The sequence below is a fragment of the Stenella coeruleoalba genome, assembly GCF_951394435.1.
Source record: "Stenella coeruleoalba genome assembly, chromosome: 4".
Taxonomy (NCBI): domain Eukaryota; kingdom Metazoa; phylum Chordata; class Mammalia; order Artiodactyla; family Delphinidae; genus Stenella; species Stenella coeruleoalba.
The window spans coordinates 105,179,366-105,202,116 of record NC_137149.1 but is presented as its reverse complement, the minus strand read 5'-3'; the positions used below and the strand labels follow the sequence as shown (position 1 = coordinate 105,202,116).

General features: G+C 36.4%; 1 protein-coding gene across 7 annotated transcripts in view; it reads left to right on the top strand.

The window, feature by feature from the left end:
• Nucleotides 1-22,229, top strand: part of CNOT6L (CCR4-NOT transcription complex subunit 6 like) — a 120,899-nt gene extending 98,670 nt beyond the window's left edge. For 6 of the 7 annotated variants that reach the window (XM_079919782.1, XM_079919778.1, XM_079919777.1 and 3 more), the window contains exons 9-12: nt 2,905-3,056; nt 5,868-6,095; nt 8,277-8,479; nt 13,234-20,794. In XM_079919782.1, coding sequence (XP_079775908.1) covers nt 2,905-3,056; nt 5,868-6,095; nt 8,277-8,479; nt 13,234-13,446 — 796 coding nt within the window. In that variant the 3' untranslated portion in view covers nt 13,447-20,794. Of the gene's footprint in view, nt 1-2,904; nt 3,057-5,867; nt 6,096-8,276; nt 8,480-13,233; nt 20,795-21,601 lie in introns of those variants that run through there. The other variant, XM_079919783.1, reaches the window with a different exon arrangement.
• The last annotated feature ends 522 nt before the right edge of the window (nt 22,230-22,751 follow it).

Below are 22,751 nucleotides of genomic sequence, written 5' to 3'. Positions count from 1 at the left end.
TGTTAGATTGCAAGTGACTTGAAATTTTCTTTATATTTTTAACTCATCCCCAAATCTCTGTAGTAACTTACTAAAATCATTTTTTCACTTGTTTGTTTTTAAGCATCTATAAATGCAGAACTGAAGAGACCTGGTTTAAGAGCTAAAAGAACCAGAAAGTTTTAGATATATATTAGTACTTATTTGGCTTATAAATAGCATGGCTGTCCCCAAGTGCAATTTCAGTCTTTATTAACAAAAATACAGTCCAAAATGAGGAAGGCAGTAGTTCATTTTTGCCCAGCTCTAGGTACTGCACCTTTGGGTGAACTTGAGTTTTTCAAATGAGCAACTGTTTTACACCATATATCATATAAAGAATTGATAATTTCTTTTCTTGAGAAGACTTGGGGATGATATTTAAAGTAGTGTCAAATGGAAAAGAAATTCCATATTCCTGTAAAGAAATGATATAGATCTAGTTTTGATGGAAGAAAGATACAGGGAAACATTTTAGTTAGGGAAGGCAGTTCTAATAATTAGACAATTCTAATAATTAGATATATTAGTTCTAATAATTAGATATTAGATGTGGGGGGGAGAATATCTAATTATTAGAACCCCTACCAAATAATAGCCTGACTTTGGTAGAAGAAAAATATTCCAATATTAAAAATATAACTTAAATAGGATTTTCAAACTTTCCTACAGAACCCTAGGTTCCTATAAATAAGCCTTAAGAGTTAATATTTACAAGATATTTCAAAAATTAAATACAAATAATTAAACTGTAATTTAAAAATAACATGTTCACTCAGATGTTTCAAATATCAGATTTTAACACTTTGGAAATTGATAACATGTTCCTGATATGCTGCTTAGTTGACTTGTTGCAGACCTCTGAATTGAGTTTTTGCCTGCTTTCTTTTTCTGAGTTCAAAGTCAGTTATTTACCACTTATATCTGTGTGTCTGTGTGAATCAGGATTTTTATTATTAATGCTGTGTAACCAAAACAGAATAGAGAAATAAACTGGGTACTGAGACTGATACGACTATAATTATCATCTATACCCTCTGATTTCAAATTTTTATAATCATCAAAACAGATTCATCATCTTCAGTGATTGATTTATTTAAACCTAATACTGCCTTTATCTGTTTTATGTATAAGAATCTTACCAGAAATTGTTTGAAAAAGGTATTCCATTGCTTAAAGACATTTTTAAAAGTCTGATATGGAGGATGATCAATTCTGTCTGTAGAACTTAGTTTGAATCTGCCTACTTCTCTTTATTTCTCTTGCCTTAGCCTAAGCCACCATCATCTGTCATCCAAACAACCTCAGAAACTTTCTAATTGTTCTCATAATTCCTGAACTGTGGCTCCTGTAATTCATTCTCTACAATGCAGCTGCAGTGATCTTAAAAAATATAAATCAAATAATAACATTTCCCTGCTTAGAACCTGTTCAGTCAGTCTTCTTCCTCTTAATCTCCAACACCATTTCTACCCTTCCATTCCTTTCTAACCTATAAACATACAAAGTTGTTTGCTGATCCAGGACCTCTCACTTCTTCCTCTGTCTGGAATGCTCTTGATTCCATTCTTCACCTTGGTAGTTCCTCATCCTTCATGTTTCAGTTTAAATATCTCCTCTTTAAGGTAGAGGGTGCAAACTACACTCCCTTTAATCACTCTGGCGTAGGAGTAGGCACCTGACCCGACCTTTTATTCTTCTCAGAGCATCTGAGACATTCAGAATTGGAGCAAGGAGAGGAGTATTATTTCGTCTAGCAGTGCCCTGCAACACAGTAAGATGTTAGTATTTTTGAAGGAATGTGTGCAGGCTTCTCTTTCAAAGCTAGGAGGAAGATGGGGTGGGGACCTTTTATAAGAGCAAAGATGTCTTTTCTCCACTTAAAACCTAGTGAAACGTGGACAGTATATTTAGTAGGTTTTGGTTGTTTATAAATACTCCACAAACTTAATAAAACTAGGCTGACAGAGGTTAAATGGCTTGACCAAAGTCATACTGCTATTAAATGACAGTGCTAGACTCAATTCTATTAAATCCTACAATACCTACTTTGGCACTAAGGAAAGGAAATATTAGTGCAGATGCAGAAGCTGTAATCACAGCGAGAGCCATTCCTCATCTTATAGAATCTTTCTTTCTGTTCACTTACATTCACCTAATTCCAGCTTTCTAGTAAAAGCCAGATGGAAAAATCGGCTTCGACTTAGCCGAGATAAGGGTGTGTCCCTGCATTTTCTTGACAGATTTCTTGATGTGGTGAGAATAAAACTGCAAACAGGGTAGGTAGATTTTATTCTTATTTTTTTTAACATCTTTATTGAAGTATAATTGCTTTACATTGTTGTGTTAGTTTCTTCTGTATAACAAAGTGAATCAGCTACACGTACACATATATCCCTATAACCCCTCCCTCTTGCTGTTCTTTCTTATTGATCTGCTGACTTAGTTAAGGTTGTGTTCACCTTTGAATACCAGAAAATCCCAGCAGTAGCTTAAAGAAGTAGGAGGAGAGTAATTTTCTCACACAAGAAATCCAAAAATGGCAGTCCAGAACTGGTTCAGCTGCTTCTCCATTCAGAGTGGGCTGTCTTTTACCCTCCTGTTTCTCACCACAGGGGCAGAGATATAAAAGGGTAAAGGAATACACACATACACATACATGCACACACACCATCTTTGCTAGGTGGCACTTCCAAGAAAGTTTCTACAGTAATCAGACCTTTTTCCTCTCATTGGCCAGAACTATATCACAAGGCCTCTTGCAGCTAGAAAGTGACTAGGGAGACAATGAGTAGCATCTATATCTTGTGCTCCCTTCATTTAATGGCTTTTAGCATGATAGTCCAATTATCTAATAACATAATACTAATGCATTGTACCTTTTAGATTTACATTGGTGCAGAAGCATACAGTGGAATTTAACCAAGTGGCAATGGCTAATTCAGATGGATCCGAAGCTATGCTGAACAGAGTGATGACAAAAGATAATATTGGTGTCGCTGTGGTATTAGAGGTCCACAAAGAACTATTTGGAGCAGGTGAGTGCAGTTTAAAATATTCTTACAAAAAATAAACACCATCTGAAGTGCAGTGAGTCTTGTTGATATTTATTGCGTAGTTATTTTCTTGTCTTTTGAGGAAAGTTAAGGGAAACAGGCTGGAAAATAGCACTAATTGTGTAAAACGTCATCTATATCTTGGAATATTACTTGCCAGGTAATCTGTAAAAAGAAAAGTCTTTACTATGCCATTAATTCCAGAAGGTTATTCGAAATAAGAATAGTTTTAAGCTGAATTTGGAAATTATGATGATTTGGTTCTCCTTTCAGCCATATTTTTAGCTTCTTGACTGAAATCTTTTGTCTTTAAGGTTAAGTACTTGGCACAGTTTCTCTAATTTCTTTGTTATATCTCAGTCATTGTCAGGGTAAGAGCGGCATCTTTTATCTACCTGGTACTTTTGTTTTCCACTTTAGATATTTATACCTTCCTTCAAAGTAAGAAACTCATTATGTACTTTGCATATCCAGACCTTTTTTTCCCCCTCTCTACTGCCTGCCTTTCAGTATTTCATTGTTTACTTAACTATATTTTAGGTAAGAGCAAGGAGAAGGTGTCAAGACCACATCAGGGCTTTTTTTTTTTTACATCTTTATTGGGGTATAATTGCTTTACAATGGTGTGTTAGTTTCTGCTTTATAACAAAGTGAATCAGTTATACATATACATATGTTCCCATATCTCTTCCCTCTTGCGTCTCCCTCCCTCCCACCCTCCCTATCCCACCCCTCCAGGCGGTCACAAAGCACGGAGCTAATATCCCTGTGCTATGCGGCTGCTTCCCACTAGCTATCTACCTTACATTTGGTAGTGTATATATGTCCATGATTTTTTTTCTACCTGTAGAAGAAAAGATTTTTGCCTTAAGTACTGATAGAATTATTCAGACCATGCATATCTGTCAAACCTCCTTTTCTCACTGTTCTTCAGGTTATCCATCATCAAAGACAATCAGTCTTTGATGTGAGATTTTAAATTCCGTCTTCTTTTGTAGCCTCTCCATTTTTACTGACTTTTATGTCCTTTCCAGTCTCATTCTTCTCAAAAGTTTGGTACTTTTTTTCTGGTAATGCGAACATTGAATTTCTTTTAGTTTTACTCTCCTTTTAATTTGCAGAAGAGTAATTACAAATTATATAGTTAAAACTTTCACATTCTGAAATACCTCTCTCTTATACTCCTGGAAGAGTAATTTAATATTATAGAAGGTGCTTATGGCCTTTTTGAAGGGGCAAGTTTTTAATATTTAGTGTAGTGAACATTTAATCTACAGCCAAAAGTGACACTGTAAAACTCCTAGGGAAAGAAGAGAGCTTAGAGAACTATCAGATTGCTTTAAAAATGACCATTTCTGTCACATATGAAAGATACTTCAGTTATTTGTTTACTCAACATTAAAGATAATTATAGCTTGGTAAGACGGAAACTTTACCAAAATAGTAGGCTAAGAAAATCAGGTCTTTCTGCAGAGTTTATATTTTTAATAGAAAATGTTAAGAGATACTTATAGAAATTCTATAGAAAAAATAGTTTTGTATGTATCTAATATTCCAGCAGTACAAAAGTATATAGAGTAAAACGTGAGAGTCCTTTCATCTTATTCATACCCTCTCGGGGTAACTCTTAGTCATTCTTTACACATTACTAACGTGTATGTGTATAGTTTTATTTAAATGGCATCGTACCATGCATATTGAGTTTTGAGCCTTAAAAACTTTATGGACGCTTTTTTTCTCTGTCAGTACACAGTTTTCACAGTTTGCCCCTTCAGAGGTGCTTATGGCCTCTTTGAAAGGGCAAGTTTTTTAATGTGTTATCCTCATCCACCATGTTAATATTTATTTTGACAGAATTATAAAACAGTATTTTAGGGGAAAAAATAACCTTAGAGATTTTATAGTTGAATACCTCATTGTCCAAATGAGGTATTCAACTGAACACCAGAATGGCTAAGTGATTAGAAATAAAGGTTAGCAATTAGTAATAAAGCCAAGTCTGAAACCCATGTCCAGACTTTGAGAGCACACTACTCCCTAATTCTCAATTTTTAAATTACTTCTTTTGGGTGTGTGGTATGAATTTGTTTTGGTAGCAGATTCATAGCAAATTCACTGCCTTACTTTATTTTGTATAGGTTAATATAATGTTACTGCCTCTTACTGCTGACCCTGTCACTGGTGTGCTCAGGAAATGCAAGGTGAATACGTACTGGGCAGTAGGAAGAACTTAAATTAAGGTTTAGGTGATTCAAGTAACTGAAAACCTACCTCACTAGGTTATTGTGATGTTTAAATGACAGAGATATTTAAGCTGCTTGTTCACACTAAGCTCAGCAAATCAAGGTACTCTAACTAATTGTTGGTTACATCACAGTATAGTTCCTAACTTGGGTAGAGAGCAGGAGTTGGCAAACTTTTTCTGTAAAGGGCCAGGTTGTTAATAGTTTAGGCTCTGAGGGCCACATATGGCCTCTATCACAATCTTCTAAAAAATGTTTGGTAGAATCTTTAAAAATGTAAAACCAGCCTTAGCTCATGCAGGTTGTACAAAAACAGGTGGTTGGCCAGACTTAGCCCATGGGCTGCAGTTTGTCGACCCCCATGTTGGGATTACCAGAATCTCAGCACTTTAGCTTCTAAGAACTACTTTATGAGATAAAGGGGAAAATATAAATGAATGGAAAAGAATAAAGAAGTGGTTATGGGTTTGGGGGAGAAAACCTTAAGATACTGCTTTTTTGATACATAAAGTATAATCTTAACCTTTGTTTCCCTAATGCTTAAATTTAGGTATGAAGCCTATTCATGCTGCAGACAAACAGCTGCTTATAGTGGCAAATGCCCACATGCATTGGGACCCAGAGTATTCTGATGTGAAACTCATTCAGACCATGATGTTTGTCTCAGAGGTTAAAAACATTCTGGAGAAAGCCTCAAGTAGGCCTGGCAGCCCAACTGCAGATCCTAATTCCATCCCGCTGGTGCTATGTGCAGATCTTAACTCATTGCCAGATTCAGGTATTTATAACATCATTTCCTCTTCGCTTTCAGTTTTGTTTTTACTTCTAGTTGAAAGGTCAGTTAGCTCTTAACTTTTGAGTAGAGACTTTCTCTTCTAAATTAGAGAGTGTATCAGTAAGAATCCCAGGAATGGGACATGGAGTAATTGAGGAGAGTTTATTTAGTTAAGCTATTTCCAAAGATGTGTGCAGGGTTAGGGACACAAAACAATGAGTGATGCAGTACCCTGTTACTAGGGGAGATAGGGACCCTTCACCACCTGTACACCTAAGGGGGAAAAGTGGTGGGAGTTGTTATCAAAACTTGGAAAAAATAGTTACGAGGAGAGGGCCATGTAATGGGAGTGATGGATTTGAATTGGGATGCGATCAATCCCTTGCAAACTGACAAGCCAGGGGAATATATATCCCTGCCTCACTCTGCTACTGTCCTCTGATCTCTCGCCACTGCTGTCCATTGACCAAATCCAACTAGAAGCTAGAGCGGGGAGGGGTTTGCAGTTGATGCAAGTAAAGGTCAGCCTCCTGCCCCACAGAATGCAGTGGAGAAGGGTGACCTGAAGAAGCAACCAGAAAATATTCAGCACAGGTAGCTATCTAGTTTAATAATGTTGGCAACCTTTAAGTGAATTCATTAAATGATGCTTGAATTCTGATATTAGGTGCAGAAGAGTAATCAAAATTATCCTAGGATTTCACATTACTTCTTGAGCTGCACTTAACTACTTTATGTCCTAACTTAAATTATTTTAGATCTTTGTAAAAAATCAATTCTGCACTTAGATATTAAAATTCAAATGTAAAACATTATAGTATCAGTTTTGCTATTACTGAGGCATATTCTAAATTTTGTATATTTTCAATAAGCTACTTTAAATTGTTTAAAATAACCACTCAAGAATAAATATAACATAACCCAAATGCCTACAACTGTAATATTAATAAAAGTCTCAAATCTAGAAAACACCTTTGCTTTTTCTCCTTAGCAAATAAATGTCGAAATCATCCTTTCACAAATGTTTGTATTCAGCCCCTAGGCTCATTGACACCTTAACTATGTCCTCCTTTTTTAATCCTTTTCTTTTTTAGAGTAAATTGCTCTCAAGCACAGGTTTCCCCCATCTCATTTGATTTGGTTAATCATTTGGCATCACAGCATGCCAAGTTGACTCAAGCCAGACTGTCAGGGCTGGATCCTGGTTCTGCCACTTAGGAGCTATGCAATCTATAGCTAAGTTCCTCATTTTTAAATAAAGGGATAATCATTTTGTCCACTTCATAGAGTTGTTTGTAAGGTTTAAGTGTGTAAGGCTCTTACAACAGTGCCTGGCATGTAGTAACTGCTAGATAAATGATAGCTCCTTTTCAGCTATTCACAATACTGATGTTGTGCTCATCATTTATTCATTATATATGTTGCTGTCATTCCTGATCACAAATAGAAAGCGATGACTGACAAACTTTAGTAATCATCATCCTCATAAGAAGGGTTGTGGTACTTTTTTCATGTTTACTTATTCAGTGGAAGTGGTGAGCTTTTTCTGAATGCTTCTGCTCTCTTCAGCTTTTTAGACACATCTAATATTTTTGAGCAAGTGGTATACCCCCAGCGTATAATGTACTGTTTAGTGTCACTGCAGCTCAAAACAAAGAATGATGTGGCCTAGCTGAAGCTAGACATTGCAGTGTTGAAGTTGCAAAATCTATTTTTATTGTCAATGATTTAAAATTTTTTATTATGTATGCTATATTTTACATATTCCAGAAGTTGTTGATGGACTGCATAGAATGTTGAAATGCTAAAGAGATAGTGCTTTGCAATAACATTCTAAAAATATTTAGGGTCAAGACCCTCCTGGTGAATGCCATCCTAGACCCTGGGAATCATCTTCAGCTTGAAGAACCATTAAGAGAACTGAAGATATTTCTGGGTGATCAGGATATTTTGCTCTGGAGTAGGCAAATACACCTCAGTTTGATGGAACCATATGAAATTGCTGGTATTTGATTTTTTTAGCATCAACCACAAAAAGGCAGTTTCATATGTAAAAGTAAATATTCAGTATAATAAAACCACTCTGAACTTGGTGCATGCACCTGGCAACAGATCTTGGCCATGAAGTCTTCTGTAAGGTCTAAGTGCTAAATGGTAGTGTTTCTTCCTTCTTTATTCTACTAGGTGTCGTGGAATATTTAAGCAATGGAGGAGTAGCTGACAACCATAAAGACTTCAAGGAACTAAGGTACAATGAGTGTCTTATGAACTTCAGCTGCAACGGAAAGAATGGAAGCTCAGAAGGGAGAATCACACATGGCTTCCAACTGAAGAGCGCCTATGAAAATAACTTGATGCCTTACACCAATTACACCTTTGATTTCAAAGTAAGTGACAGCCTCTGGGTTGGCACAGAAATTATGTCAAATGCAAACACGTGACAGGAAAGATATGTGTTATTTATGCTTAACAGTGTAATCTTCAGGATTTTTTACATTCTCAAAATGTCTTGGCTACGTGTGCACGTAACGTAAGGAGGTTTCTTAGGTTTTGTGGTGGTTATTGTTGACTTGAGAATTCTTTTTGAACCCTTATTTGTTCGAATTTCAAATAACCATGATAATGGAAAAAAATTCCGAAATACTTTACTTTGTGTATGCCAGGCACTGTTCAAAAGCACTTTATATTTATGAATATAGTCAATCTTCACTTGTCCATACCATCCCTAACTTTCAGTAAGGATCCAAATAATAAGCAACCTGATATAGCTACATTCATCTTGAATGAATTTGTGGAGTATTCCCTCAAAATTTTCTTAGTACTTTCCATTGATATCTTATTTATCTTTAAATTTTCCAGGTTTCTTGGTGAGATGGGTTAGAGAAAGTTGTGCTTAGGGTCTATTTTATATCCATGTTGTCATACTAATCAATGCCCAGGCAGTAGACCATTCCAGCTTAGTAAAAGGACAAGAAAGATTTTTTTTTTTTTTTGCAAAATAAGAAAAAAAAAAATTAGAGGGCCAGTTGTACAAAACCAGTTGTTCTTTTGAAACATTGATTGGTAGTGATTTTCTGTAATCAGTCCCTTTCCCTTTGCCAGTTTTCTAATCACTCTGCCTGTAGTTCTTCTATTGTACCTTTGTTTGACTTTCTGGCATTTCAGGCATCTATCCTAAAGTCTTATACTATCCTGAAAAAATGTAGATGTTAGAAAGTGGTTAGGAGTAAGAATCCTAGATGGGGAATTTAATAAAATACCAAAGGAAATTTATGAATTGGGCTCTTACACATCTCCGATAACCTTTTTCCATTTTCAGTGCTTGTTAGCCCCTTTCCAAGAAACAGATAGTAGGAAGAAAGGAAATTTGTGTGCTTATGTTATTGGTCAGTTTTTGTAATCAAGAAGTGGAAAAGAATTGTTTAGAAGTTGAATCTAATTTTAGTATTTTTGCTGTTAGAGTAGAAAATACTATTCAGAGATAATTGATTTTGTTCAGATCACTCATATGCAGTAATGTGCTGGTAAATATTTAATAATCAGTTTTCTGAGAAAAAAAAGAAGCCCGAATTTGTAGTGTTTGCTGATTTCTGCGGTACATGCACTCCCATTGTAGTAGATTTCAAGCTCCCAACGTCATACCATTGAACACAGAGTTGGGATGAAGTGCTAAGAAAGCAAGTTCTAGCTGACTCTATCACACCACGGCTTCTTGTGTAAGCTTAAAGGAAAACCTCGGGACTTAATGATACACAGATTACTGTAGGTTAAATCCTATACAGTGGTATATAATACAGCTCTGCCAGCACAGCACAACCCAGAAAACCTAAAATAAAGTTCCTTAAAATAAGTGTTCAGTAATTCTACAACTCTTATTGTTCTTTTGGTTTGTGTATAGGTAAAAAGACCAAATCATTTCTACCTTAACTAGGCTTTTATAAAGGTTACTTTTACCTTATCCACAAAGTAAAAATTAGGGAAATAATGTTTAGAATATTAATCTAAGCCATCTTCCTCGATCGTCTGAGTTGTTTTCAAATCTTTTGTTGATGTTCCTTCAAAAGAACTTACATGTATTAATAAGTGAATAAAAGAATCTTATTGAAGCATTTATGTTGTCTAAAGAAGTACAGTTAAAGAACCAAAAGTGCATGGTTCAGAGAGTGTTTGATGTTAGCATATGTAGGATAGGATGAGAAATGGCAGAACTGTAAATCCGTGCGAGAGAGGCATGAATGGGGAGGATAAATAACGCTGGCTGGCTGGATAGATGGATGGGAGGGTGGAATAGGATGGAAAAGAAGAATGATCAGAGAACAAACTAAGGGCATACCTGACTAGAGAGAATTAAGCTTTTGGTCCAAGTAGCAGACAATAAACTTTTCAATTTCTTACAAAACATTTTATGTAATTAGTGCTGTGCCAATATTGAAGGCAGTTGGTAAAAAGGGATAGGTAACATCAAATGTAAAAATGTCATGTGATTAGCATTAAATACAGATCGAAGTATAGTATTCTGCCATTGCATCAATGGAGTACTGTTAAACTTTGTTTACTTGGCTTAGCATTTCTTACTTACTTGGTTCTCAAATAAATTAGAAATGTAGAAACGTGGTATTTAGAACTCAGAGTCATTTAATCTAGAACTGATTTGGAATGACTTGAAGGGTAAGCAGTTAGGAGAATTACTTGTACACAAGGTATCTTAGTGAGTTTAGGTTGCCATAACAGAATACCATAAACTGTGTGGCTTATAAAACAACAGAAATTTATTTCTCACAGTTCTGGAGGCTTGAAGTGTAAGATCAGGTGCCAGCATGGTCACGTTCTAATGAGGGTCCTCTTCTGGGTTGCAGACAGCTGTTTTCTCATTGCATCCTCACATGGCGGAGTGAGAGCTCTCTGGGGTCTCTTTTTATAGAGCACTAATCCCATTCATGAGGGTTCCATCTTTATGACCTAATCACCTGCCAAAAGCCCCACCCTCTTATACCATCAGGTTAGGGGTTAGGATTTCAACATAGAAATTTGGGGGGAACACAAACATTCAGTTCGTAACATCAGATAAGTTGAATAAACAGCCTAATTCAAACTTGCCGCTGCTTTCACCATCACCTGGCCTCCCTCCTGCCCCGCGCCAATCTAAGGGTGTGTCTGAACCATTTAATGAAAAGAGGAAGGACAGTTTTCCTATTATGTCAAGTAGTAAATCTTTCTGTTACACATTGTGAAATTTATAGTGTATAATTTTCTCGCATTCTTTTACAAAACAAAATTTAGCATAACGTTACCTCAAACTATTTTCATTGTTTTTACTTTTTTCTCATATACACTTCTATAGACTTACCTATAGACTTTACTAATATAAAGACTTTTCCCACCTTTTTATGATCTTTTAAAAAAAGAAACAGTTTGAATCAGAAAAGGTTAAGAATCGTTAGTCTATAACCTTCTTTGTGAATATGATACAGTGTACCAGGTGTATATATGTATAAATACTTGGGCGAGTTCAGACATGAACTTGCTAAGGATTTTGATAAGAGCTTTTACTCTGGATGTTTCAAACCAAGAAAACAGTTACAAGTGATATCTCCAGTTCTTACTTTCTGGAATGTTTAACATCTTTATTGGGGCCTATGTTTGCAAAGGATTCTCTGACTCTAGTAGCTAATGTGCATAATGCTACTTTATAATAAAGTGATAAGATATAAGAGGTTTTATTCAACATAACTAACTGAAAATGTTTTGTTTGTGTTTTGTTTAAAACACAAATGTTTTAAATGTGTTTGCTGAAGCAAAGGGTGGTCTCATAAAAGAAAGTAAAACCACTGAAACTCTTGTCAAACCTTTTCCTAAAATGTCACTGCAAAACTAGGCATTAGCCAAAATGAAGGGATAAAAATACATTGCGCTAATATTTCTTGACTATTTGGATTTGGAGCATTAATGGCAGAAAGTACTCCCCTGGATTCACGTAGGTTCCTTAATCTGTGGTAAAGTAAGGTTATAGTATCTAATGTTGAATAAGGCCCTCTCCCTCAAAAGAACTGTTTTGTTGTTTTGGTCTTGGTCATGTCAAAATCAGCAAACTAAGGTAATTGTTTCCGAAATTTCACAGTATAATTTTTTTCATTGAATTCTTTTTTTTTTCTTTTAATAAAGTAGCCCATTTCACTGTGATACCATTTAAAAATATTAGCTAGAACTCCCTGTGTATAGTATTTATGAATAGGTATTTCCAGGTGTGGAACTCTTTCTTCATACTTGGGCTCAGGCTCTCTTGATGTGGGAAGGAAGAAATCTGACTTCACACTCTTGCATACATAGCCTGGGGCAAAAAAAGCACACTAGTTTTGAAACTTACTGATCAGATAAACAGAATCATCTAGCTCTGAGAGATACAACTGAATACATAGATAGGTCTTTACTGAATGTTTTTTACAGAGGTACTGTTGTGCAGCAAGAAATCCAGAATTTATAGTACACCAGGATTTGTGAAAATGAATATTCTAAACTTAAGAACGGATTAGAATGATTAAATGTGTGCAGTATTTTGTATATATGTATAAAATTTGGGAAAGCTGAACTAGGATTAGCAAATCTGAAAAGATGCTTTACAGTGGCTTCATTCAGATGTGTTTGATTGATGTACAAATAACTGAGTATCATACCAGTTATCATTACAAGAATTATTCTTGTCATAACTTTTCATTAACTTTGTATATGTTTGTATAAATATTCTGATTTTCTGTTTATTGTAACAGAGTCAGTGCAGTTTCCATATTGTTTATTACTGATAAATTAGATTTCACTGACCCAAGCAAGCCAGTTCTAAAGATGCCTAGACATGATTTGGTGAGCTTAGCTTCTCAGTTTGCTTACCACTTTTGCACATGTGCAAGGCTTTATGATTCCACTAGGGCACTGTGTTTCCCTGTCCAGCCACCTTTATGTCATGTAATACCCATTCAAGATTTGAGCTCTATTTGACCCATTGTGAAGACAGCAGGTGTACCAGAAACACAGGTTACTCAGGTATTTGGCTTTTACAAATTATGAATTGTTCTTTTATATATCTTAAGTTTTTCTTTTATCTAAGCATATATTTTTCTTTTTTTCCCAACTCCCAATCTCTTTTCAGGGCGTGATTGACTACATTTTCTATTCCAAGACTCATATGAACGTGCTTGGTGTCCTGGGGCCTTTAGATCCTCAATGGCTGGTTGAGAACAACATCACTGGGTGTCCACACCCTCACATCCCTTCAGACCACTTCTCACTGTTAACACAACTTGAACTCCACCCTCCACTCCTGCCTCTTGTCAATGGTGTTCACTTGCCTAATCGGAGGTAGTGGAGTACTGCCCCGCAAAGACGGGGATCTGTTACTATGGACCTGTACAGTTGTAAATCAAAGTATGTAGGAGTGAAGTATGGCCATCCTTAAGCTGCTTCTTCAGGTTCCTTTCATTATGTGTTTGCTATAAGATTTTGTACAATTTTGTGCATATTGGTATCATTTGGCACTAGGGCTGGAACCAAAGTATTATCACTCTCTTTCCAAATTTTTAATTTAACATGTTTTTAAGTTGGACCTTCTTCATATTATATTAGGAGTCAGCATTCATAATTGATAAATCACCAATTCAAGGCCCAACAACAGGGTATTTGTTTTTCCAGAACAAATACTTTCTTTTGAATGGTTTCAAGTGAGCCAACCATTTTTCATTTTTGTGAAAGGCAGTTTTTAAAAACTGTAAATAAAAGATTTTAAACTGAATGATGGCATGCCTTGCAGGAAACTGCCTTGAATTTCTGTTTTCCATGATAACAAACTGATTTTTGGCTCCCCAGTCATTTGCACATTAACAAAGCACTTAAATTTGCTAGATCTGTACATAAACTAGCCATAATGAGAAAAACTGAGAAATGAAAGGTGATTGCACAATATGGTTTCAAAATCAAGCATTTAACAGCACACAACAATTTGTTGGGGAAGTGCTGGTTGGTTTTTTTTATTTGTTTGTTTTGTTTTTTGAGGAATCGTTCTGTATTTTGTACCCCTATTAGTTATAACCTTACTAGAAGTGTTAATTCTAAGCCTGTCTGTTCAGTTTCTTTATAGGAAAACAACGGGTAATTTCTCCTGCCACACATCTTGAAAATAGAATTTGGTCTATTTAGGATGCCCACAAAATTAGTGTCCAGTATTTTTTATTGTTTCCATCCACGCTTTTCTGCCTGGTTGTGCTGGAAAAAACAGATATTATATGATCTGTATCATTTTTGCTGTTATGGTCAAATGTTTAAAAAATAACTACCGAATGAAAAGGCCCTGATCAAAGCTTTAGAAGAAGAAAGCTACAAATATTCCATGTGTTTCCCAGAGTAGGTCAAGTGGCTGTTGGTTTTGGCTTTTTGAGGTGACAGTGGAAAGGATTTGGGAGAGAGAACAGGGAGTAGTTGAAAACCTTGGATCATTTTTCCTGACTCTAGTTGCCAAATGGCCATTATATGCTTTTAATCTTTGTTTCCGTTGTCTGTCAGGGTTGAATTAAGAAGCTACTGGTTTATTCCCAACTGTTGATGCTCTTTAGATATGTTAGAATCCTTTTTTCGCCCAGGAGGGGCCAGTTGAAAATCTGTGACTCAAGAGGCAGTGGTTGAAATACCATTTAATGGGGGAGAAATTGGTTGGCTACTTGATGTTAATTATGGCACAGTAACAGGAAAAGGTTGTGTCTGTGTTTTTAAGTTTTTCTTTATTCTGCTTTTTTGCTGCTATAAGAGTTTTCTGAAATTTATATTTTAAACTTTTCATGCACTTTACTGTTTCTAGTCTCAAAATGTGATATTTTTAATAAACAAGAAACTTTCCATTATGTGAATGAAATTTTAAAAGAAAATAGCCTATATTTGTGTTTCACTAATATATAAAGTACAGGTCAAATTTAAATTATTTAATTAGTTTTAAATATATACAATTTGTCTCCTCTTTCAAACCTGACATCTTAGGCTGTTTTATTAGTCTTAAATGATGCATTTCCTGTGGTCATTTTATACTAATTTCTTCCATAGTAAATTAATCAGGCTACATAATATGCTATTTCCCCTGAAGGGTAATTTTAGTGCGACGAGGGAGGTGGGTTGATGTAATGTCATATATGGGATTGCATCAGAAGGGTTCTGTAAAGCCTAAACTCCCTTTTAAAAGTGCCTAGTGATAGAGGCATTGTTTGTCATCTATTATAATTGGAATGTCATTGTAGTTGAGTGAAGTTTGATGTAAATAAAATATTCTTTTAAAAATGTCAAGATATCAGAATAAACAAAATAAACAAAGAAACAACCCTTAAGATGACAGATTTTCCTCAGTGTGCAGGTATCCCTTCTTATATACCTCAAGCATTCAACATCTAGCCATGCAAATTGATTACATAGTACTGGAAAGTAGAATAGCATGAAAAACTTAATTTTGTGGACATTACCTTTTTTTGTAATCAGCTACTGTATGTTTTATTTTAAATCTTTTGTTTTGGGTGGGTTTTCTGCTCTGGAGGTATATGCACTAACAAAACATTTTCCTCCTTTCATCTACGCATGTTAATTAGCAATGTGAGCAATATTTCTTACCATACTTCACTCCCAATATTTTTTGAGATGTTTGTATAAAATGGAATTTAAAGTTCACTTATGATTGTATATGAACCACAGAGGAGCCCATTTATTAATAAAAAAAACTTTTTTAATAGTTAAATGTAGAGGGAAAAATAAAAAAAATTGGGAAACATTGTAAACAGCTTAAGTTTATTTTGTGTATGATTGAGGCACTCTGTTGCAGGAAGGTGTGTAATTGGGTTCTCTCTGCTTCCAAATGCACTCTTTCAAACCATTCATTATCCTGTGTATTTTTAATGTGGTTTTAGTAAATGTTGGTAGTAGCTCTGTTAAAGTAGGTAATTGTGTTCTGTTTTGGGTGGCAAACACACTTGGGGCATGGTAACCCAAATTTCATGTGCACGGTTTCCCTTCAGCCCACTGCCCAAATTTCACACACCCTTCACCCTTTGTTCCCTTTGTAAAAGGAGTGGTATCTGTTTTGAGCTGCCAATTCAGATGATCAGAAATGCTGCTCTCCTCAGTATTGTCTTGTTAAAAACACATGCCATTTGGACCTTTGGCATGAAAAGCCAAAAGGAAGAGGTGAATGACATATGGTATATATTCAGTGAAAGTAAAATATTTATGCTCATATACTTTCTGGTTCTCAGAATAAGTTAATAAGCTTTATGCCATGGGGCTGCTGCATATTTTATCTGAAGATAAGAGAAAATTTGGGCATTTTTAGATTGTGATAATGTTTTTTTTTAACTGTTAAATATGATTTCTGGTATTTTTCTAAGAACTGGAGTGTTCTTTAAATTTATTGAAACCGTGCTGTTTGAGGAGGGGAAAACTGCACTGTTTGGCATTACAGCAGTCATACAGTGCATGTCGTCACTCACTCTCTCAGGCATCAGTATCCGCCTCATAGCTTTACACATTTTGATGGGGAGTCTTGCAGCATCCTCAGGACTGACATCTGGGAAAGGCTCAAATCCACGTACTGCTCCTTGCTTGTTGACTTTGTTTTAAAATATTGTGCCTGGTGTCAACTTTTAAGCAACAGCACTGCCTAAAAGCAAGCAGAGAACAGAATCCCAGCACCATTCTATAGGCAACTTTTTAGAATTCAAATATAGTAAATCTGTTCAAGATTTATGATGTTTTATGTAAAAAAATTTTTGTACAACGTAGCTGAATATTTTTGTTTCATTTCTTTGATGTAAGGCGTGTGAACGTTCGTTTGAATATCACATGTTAAAGTCAGGTATGGCACAATGGGTTCTGAGACCAGCTTTTCCTCCCTCCCATTTGCCTTGTTCCAAGCTCTTTCTTTTCAAATTACTTTTCTGCTATTCATAGGCAAATATTTAATTTTACTAATAAGCATCCTGTGTGAATGTATTACAGAAGCCACTGTGTTTTAGTGTCGTAGTTTGCAGAAATATAAAGCTTCATTTCTTATTTGTCCCTATTTGGTGTTTTAAAGTTACTTATTAAATCACAGAGAAGCAAGGGAGAAAGTTGAAAGATCCTGAAGGCTCATATCACTTGATTCTACGGTGGGTTGTATTAGAATTGAGGATGTGACACATTAAAACTGGAACACGGGCAATCATATGGTGTTCCATTTTAAAATTGTATCTCCTAAGTAGATACCATTAAATGGGTGAAAGATTAAGTTTGTATTTGCATTTCCAAGAGTTTCTAAAAATCACTAGTGCCATGTATAATTTCAAATCAAATAGCAAAGAATAGAGAAAGCACAAGAAAAAAAAAAAAGGTTAAATGTGTTCTTCGATGGAACCAGAGGCATATGGTTCTTCATTCCCAATCCAAGGCTAGATTTTCTAGCAATAAAAATTGACTGTGTCCCCAGTACTTACTTCTTTGTTTCTAAGGTCTTGTATTCTAAGTTTCTGAGGGATTTTAATAGCTTTGTAAAATGCACTGACTGATCAGTAGCTTCAGTCACAGAAAACGTCATCAGTTTCTGATAAATTTGGCAGGCCCTGAGAATAATGGTTTCATAGCAAGCAAAGACTTTAGTGCACATTTTCAAAATAGCACTCACAGAAATGTGAGTTCTCACATTTGTAAGGTAGTCTTTCTCTTCTACCTGTCCTCCCCCTTAAAAAAAGAACACCTTTCTAATGTGTAGAAGATTTGTTTAACCTTTTCCTTCTGAACTGTATCCTGTTTGTAGAACTCTGTGAATTATTGGTACACAAATTAACTAGGGAAATTAGAATATTTTTCTAAGCTAGGAGCTTTAAAGTTTTGAATTTGTAGACAGATGAGAACCTTTATACTTATGGTTGCTTTGAGTGATTGTAATTTTTTAACAGCATCATGATTACTAAATTTGAATTCAAACCTAAGTAAATTAGTTCATCTTAACCTGATTTACTTACCAAAGTTGTAATCTGTTTAAGAACAGGATGCCAAGAACATCTTGTGTTTTACAACATGATACATCTTCATTGTGTGTCACCTTAAAGCTTAAAAGAAAAAAGAAGGTTCTTATACCTACACTGCAGGGTGTTCTGAACAAGATCCACAGAAAGAAAAAGGTAGTTCTTTTCAGGAAGGTGGTAAGGGAGAACGTGCATGTTTCTTGTTTTTAACCAGATGCCTTGTGTAAGTTTCTCTGTTAAATCACAAGTTCTATAAGAAATAGGGAAATACCAGGAAAAGCAAGCTTTATTAGCCTAGTTAGTAATTTCTTTTGGCATAAGTTTGTTTGGTTAGACTTGGTTATTCTTGGAACCAAAGGAAAACAAGCATGTTGAGGTTTTATTCAACAAACATTATGACATCGAAGTAATGGAATTTTAAGTAAAATAATTTTCACTTTCAAAGCATGTGAAATAAGGACATTTCTGCATATTAAATGTTAATTTTCTATGGCAGTGGTATAAAATTTAGTAGCATTGTACTGACACGAGAAATTGTGTCATCAGAAATAAATCACATCATGAAGAGTGTTTGCAAATGCCAAGTGATATGAGTCTTTTGGCACAGTAGCATTGGGTGTATTCAGCTTCCAGAAACTTTCAGAAGGCATAGTTTGGTGCCTACTAGTTGTTGTTTTTGTTACAACAGTCTCCTCAAATTTAGATAATTTCCCTATTTGTATGTCTGTCACTTTTAACTCGAAAGCATAAGAATCACGGTAGCCCTCTCAGAAGTGGTCCTTTTTTGCTCATTTCAGTTTTGTGTTAGTTCCTAATTACTGATATATGACTATTTCCTTTCAAGTTATCAATGGTTATATGTACCACATTTGTTTAATTAGTTAACTCACACAATTGGCTCAGCGTTGATGTGTCAAACAATGGCTTTGCTTCTCACCGAACAGGCTTAGTTTCCCGCTACTTGTTTAAATCTTGACGCAGTAAGTGATGCAGTAGTCTGGGTGTGTATTTATTCAGAAACTGTACTGTCCTTTCTCTGTGCTTAATTTGCTTAAAATATATTTCCTTACCTTTGAAATTCTTGAGCGGTGCTCTGCCAGGTTTTGGGGGTGTGGCTTGGATGGCTGTGTTGCTGCACACTGGGTGTGGAATTGTTCAGTGTTGTGAGTGGCAAATTTCTTAAACACCAGCAGCACTGAGAAGTGCACTATGGGCATTCGTACAGTTGTCCACATGCAAGCAATTCTTTCATCTAGGAGAAGCTGAAGGGTAGGATTCGTTGGAGTACTTAGTATATTTTGAGAGGGATGAATGTTTCACCTTTGGGTTTTGTTGTCTGAGTGGAGTGGGGCGGCATGGAGGGAGGTGGGTTTTGTTTGGGGTTTTTTGGAGAGTGTGTATGTACCTTTTCTCTCTGAAAGGGCCAGGGTGTTGGTCAAATTCACCGTGGATTAATTTATATATTTTTTTCTATTGTGATTTCTTTCAACCATAAAACAAGTGCCAACTAATTGTCCGTGAGATGACTGACTCTTCCACTCAGTTTACCATTTGAATAGGGAAGGGCTCATTTATTTTAATTTCTTGGCATTAAATGAATCTCCATTGTTTTGCATACATTTGAGTCATTCTGTGGCCTCTAAAGTGTTTTTGTAACTAATTTCATGGTTGGAAAGCAAAGCACATGAGTTTAAAACTGAGCAAGAAGTTTTGGTAAGTTTCCTTGCAAACTTGGTAGTTTCTATTGATGCTATTCCAAGACAGATTCTACTGTTTTAGGTTGTGTATTTACTTTGCTTTTGTCCTAAGAAAAAGCCAAGCCCTAAATCAATTTGTTAACGTGTTCTAATAATCAATTTAAAATCTGAGATTTTCTTCCTTCTCTTTTAATCAGAAGATTTAATGAAGTGCCATGTAATCGTGGGTTACTAGTGTTTAATGTTTGATAGCCTGGTTCTGTGGTGTCCTAATCATTTAACACTCTGTCATCCCCGGAGAAAGTGGTTCTACTCTTACGGAACACATTCTCTCTGACAAAATCACCAGCTGCTTTATTTTTCTATTTATTACGGTTAAACAGTTGATGAGGTCTGTATCTTGACCAAACTGCTCAGCTGAGATGTTTTTCACAATAGACACTGTACAAAATATGCGTGCAAAAGGACACAGTTGGGTGGTAGTATTTTTTCATTAATGTGAACATTGACTAAACAAAGCAGTCCTGCCTTTTAAATCTTGTGGCAGCTCAGGAGGGAGGTGCTTAAGAACCTTAACTACTATGTCAGATGACAAAATACTTTTTTCCATTTTGGAGATTGGGTACTGCTCACACATGATGTATAGGGCTAAATATATGCTTGTTTCCTCGCACCTGTGTACTTCCCCTTCTCTCCCTCCCGTTCCTTCCCCTGTAGGCAATAAATGGCCATTTTGCAACTGCATACCTTTGTCTTGGTTTTTTACTCTTTAATGTGTGCAGTTTAAGGGTCTGCTTTAAGGTCAGCATATCTCTTCTAAAGTGAAGTTGGGAGTCAAGGTCAGGCAAAAATTTCAAATTCATACTACATTTTTTTTTTCCTGGTGAAAACTACATTACTACTTAAGTAACACTTTGTTTAGAATAGATTTGGAAGATAGTCGTCGTTATGAGACTTGCTTTGGCTGAAGAAATCTGAGCAGAGGGCCATGTGTCACTTCTGAGTGGGGCTCTAAGAGCCAGTGTGCAATTTGTCATATTCCCTTTTCTTGCCTTGATGATCATAGAAACCTATGTTGAGATCAAACCTCTCATCCTAGATCCTTGAGTAATGATGAACAGAGCTCCCCTGCTGAACTACGTAGGACATGTAGTGGGAGTGAAAAACAACCACCAAAGCTCAGTGTCTTAATTCAATAAACGTTTGTTATTACAGCATAATCTAGCCGGTCCTGACTGATAGACAACTATCAGACAGATCTGCCGAGTTACCAGTATTGACCAATCTCAGCAGGTGAACCTGCCAAGACTTAGAGTAAATTCATTCAACAGACATTTAAGTATCTGCTATGAACAAGATGGACAGGTTCCCCATCCTCCAAGAATTCACTTTCCAAATCCTCTTCTATTTACGATTAAGGAGAAAATAATGAAGTGTTTTTGTTAAAGGTATCTTAAATCTTAGAATCTTGGAAGAGGAGTGGGAAAGGCACTAGGAATTCTGAAAACTATGTTTAAGGATATTCAGTAGAAAAATGATATTAACACATGGTGTGATTGGGACCAGATTATTTTTAAATGAATAATTCAATATTATTATTGAGTGAAACATAATAAAAAACTGAACTGCCCAGTTTAACAAGTGTTTAGGGAAGATCCTGACAAATTATATTGGAACAGATTGCTAAGAACATCAAATCTCTAGGCTGAAAGCTCAGTGCCTACTGATTTGTCTTTTCTACTAAGGACCCATTGTGAGCCTGTCACTGACCCTGAGGACCATCTCTTTACAGAGGCCTTGATGTTGGCCAGCATTTTGGAAGTCCTCCAAAAGTAGAATCACTCACCTCTGAAGTGGATCTTGAAGGGACCAGGTTTCAGGATACTGCCTTACTAAGAAGACATACAGGGCAATCAAGACATTCACCAGGTGACCTTGCATTCCACCATGTGATCTTGGGCAAAACACATCCTCACTGGTAAAATGAATATAAGAAACTAAATCCCATGAAATGGTTCTCTCAAAAAGCAGACACCAAGACGAGGGCTTGCAGGCAGGGGGTCTGTTTGAAGAAGGGATCCCAAGAAAACAGAGTAGGGCACTAGGAAGAATGAAACAGGGAAGGAGGGAAAGTCAAGTCAAGGATGCACTGTTGAGCTAATCCTCTGGGCAACTGGGGCGTAAACCTGCCACTGACCTTCTGAAGAGCTGAATGGAATGCACCTCAAAATTGTCTTCATGAGGGGTAGGAGAGGAGAGGGTTTGTTTTGGAGTCTCATCTCCCATGAGGCAAGGGTTGCTCCATGGGTGTTCATTCCTTCTCCTATCCATGTTTGTACACCTATCAAATCCACTAAGCAGGTTCCTGCAGGTATCCCATACAATAATAGTGGAGAAATGGGGTGGGAGATGGTGCAGAAAGCGAGAAACATTTGGTGGAGCTGAGGCTACAATTAATATATGATTAATGTCATCCTCCCTCTTCCATCACGCATTCCACATCTAGCTTTGCACCGCCACATCAGCAGTCTAGGTTGCTTCCCTAACGTTGGGTGACCCAGACCTTCATCCCGACAAGATGTATTATGCTTGTTGGGCCATTGGTAAACAGTCTGCTAACCCATACCTGGGCATGAAATTACCAAGAGCTGCCCAGTGAATCCCATGGATTCCAGACATGCTTCTTCCTGCCTCCCATTTTCTAGTAGTAGCACCCGTATTTTCTCATGGCAGTTTAACACTAGCATGGTGAGCCCCACATGGCCCCTTCCTGGGGGCAACCTACATCCAGTGCCTGGGCAGTGTGGGCGTGAGGGCCTGGTCTCAGTCCACACCTCAGCAACTCTGAAGGGCCAACCCACCAGATGTTCAGAGTTCCCCATGGTGCCTCTGTTGAGACTTCACTGTAACCCAACTTCTCCCTTGGTCCAGTTCTAATTCCT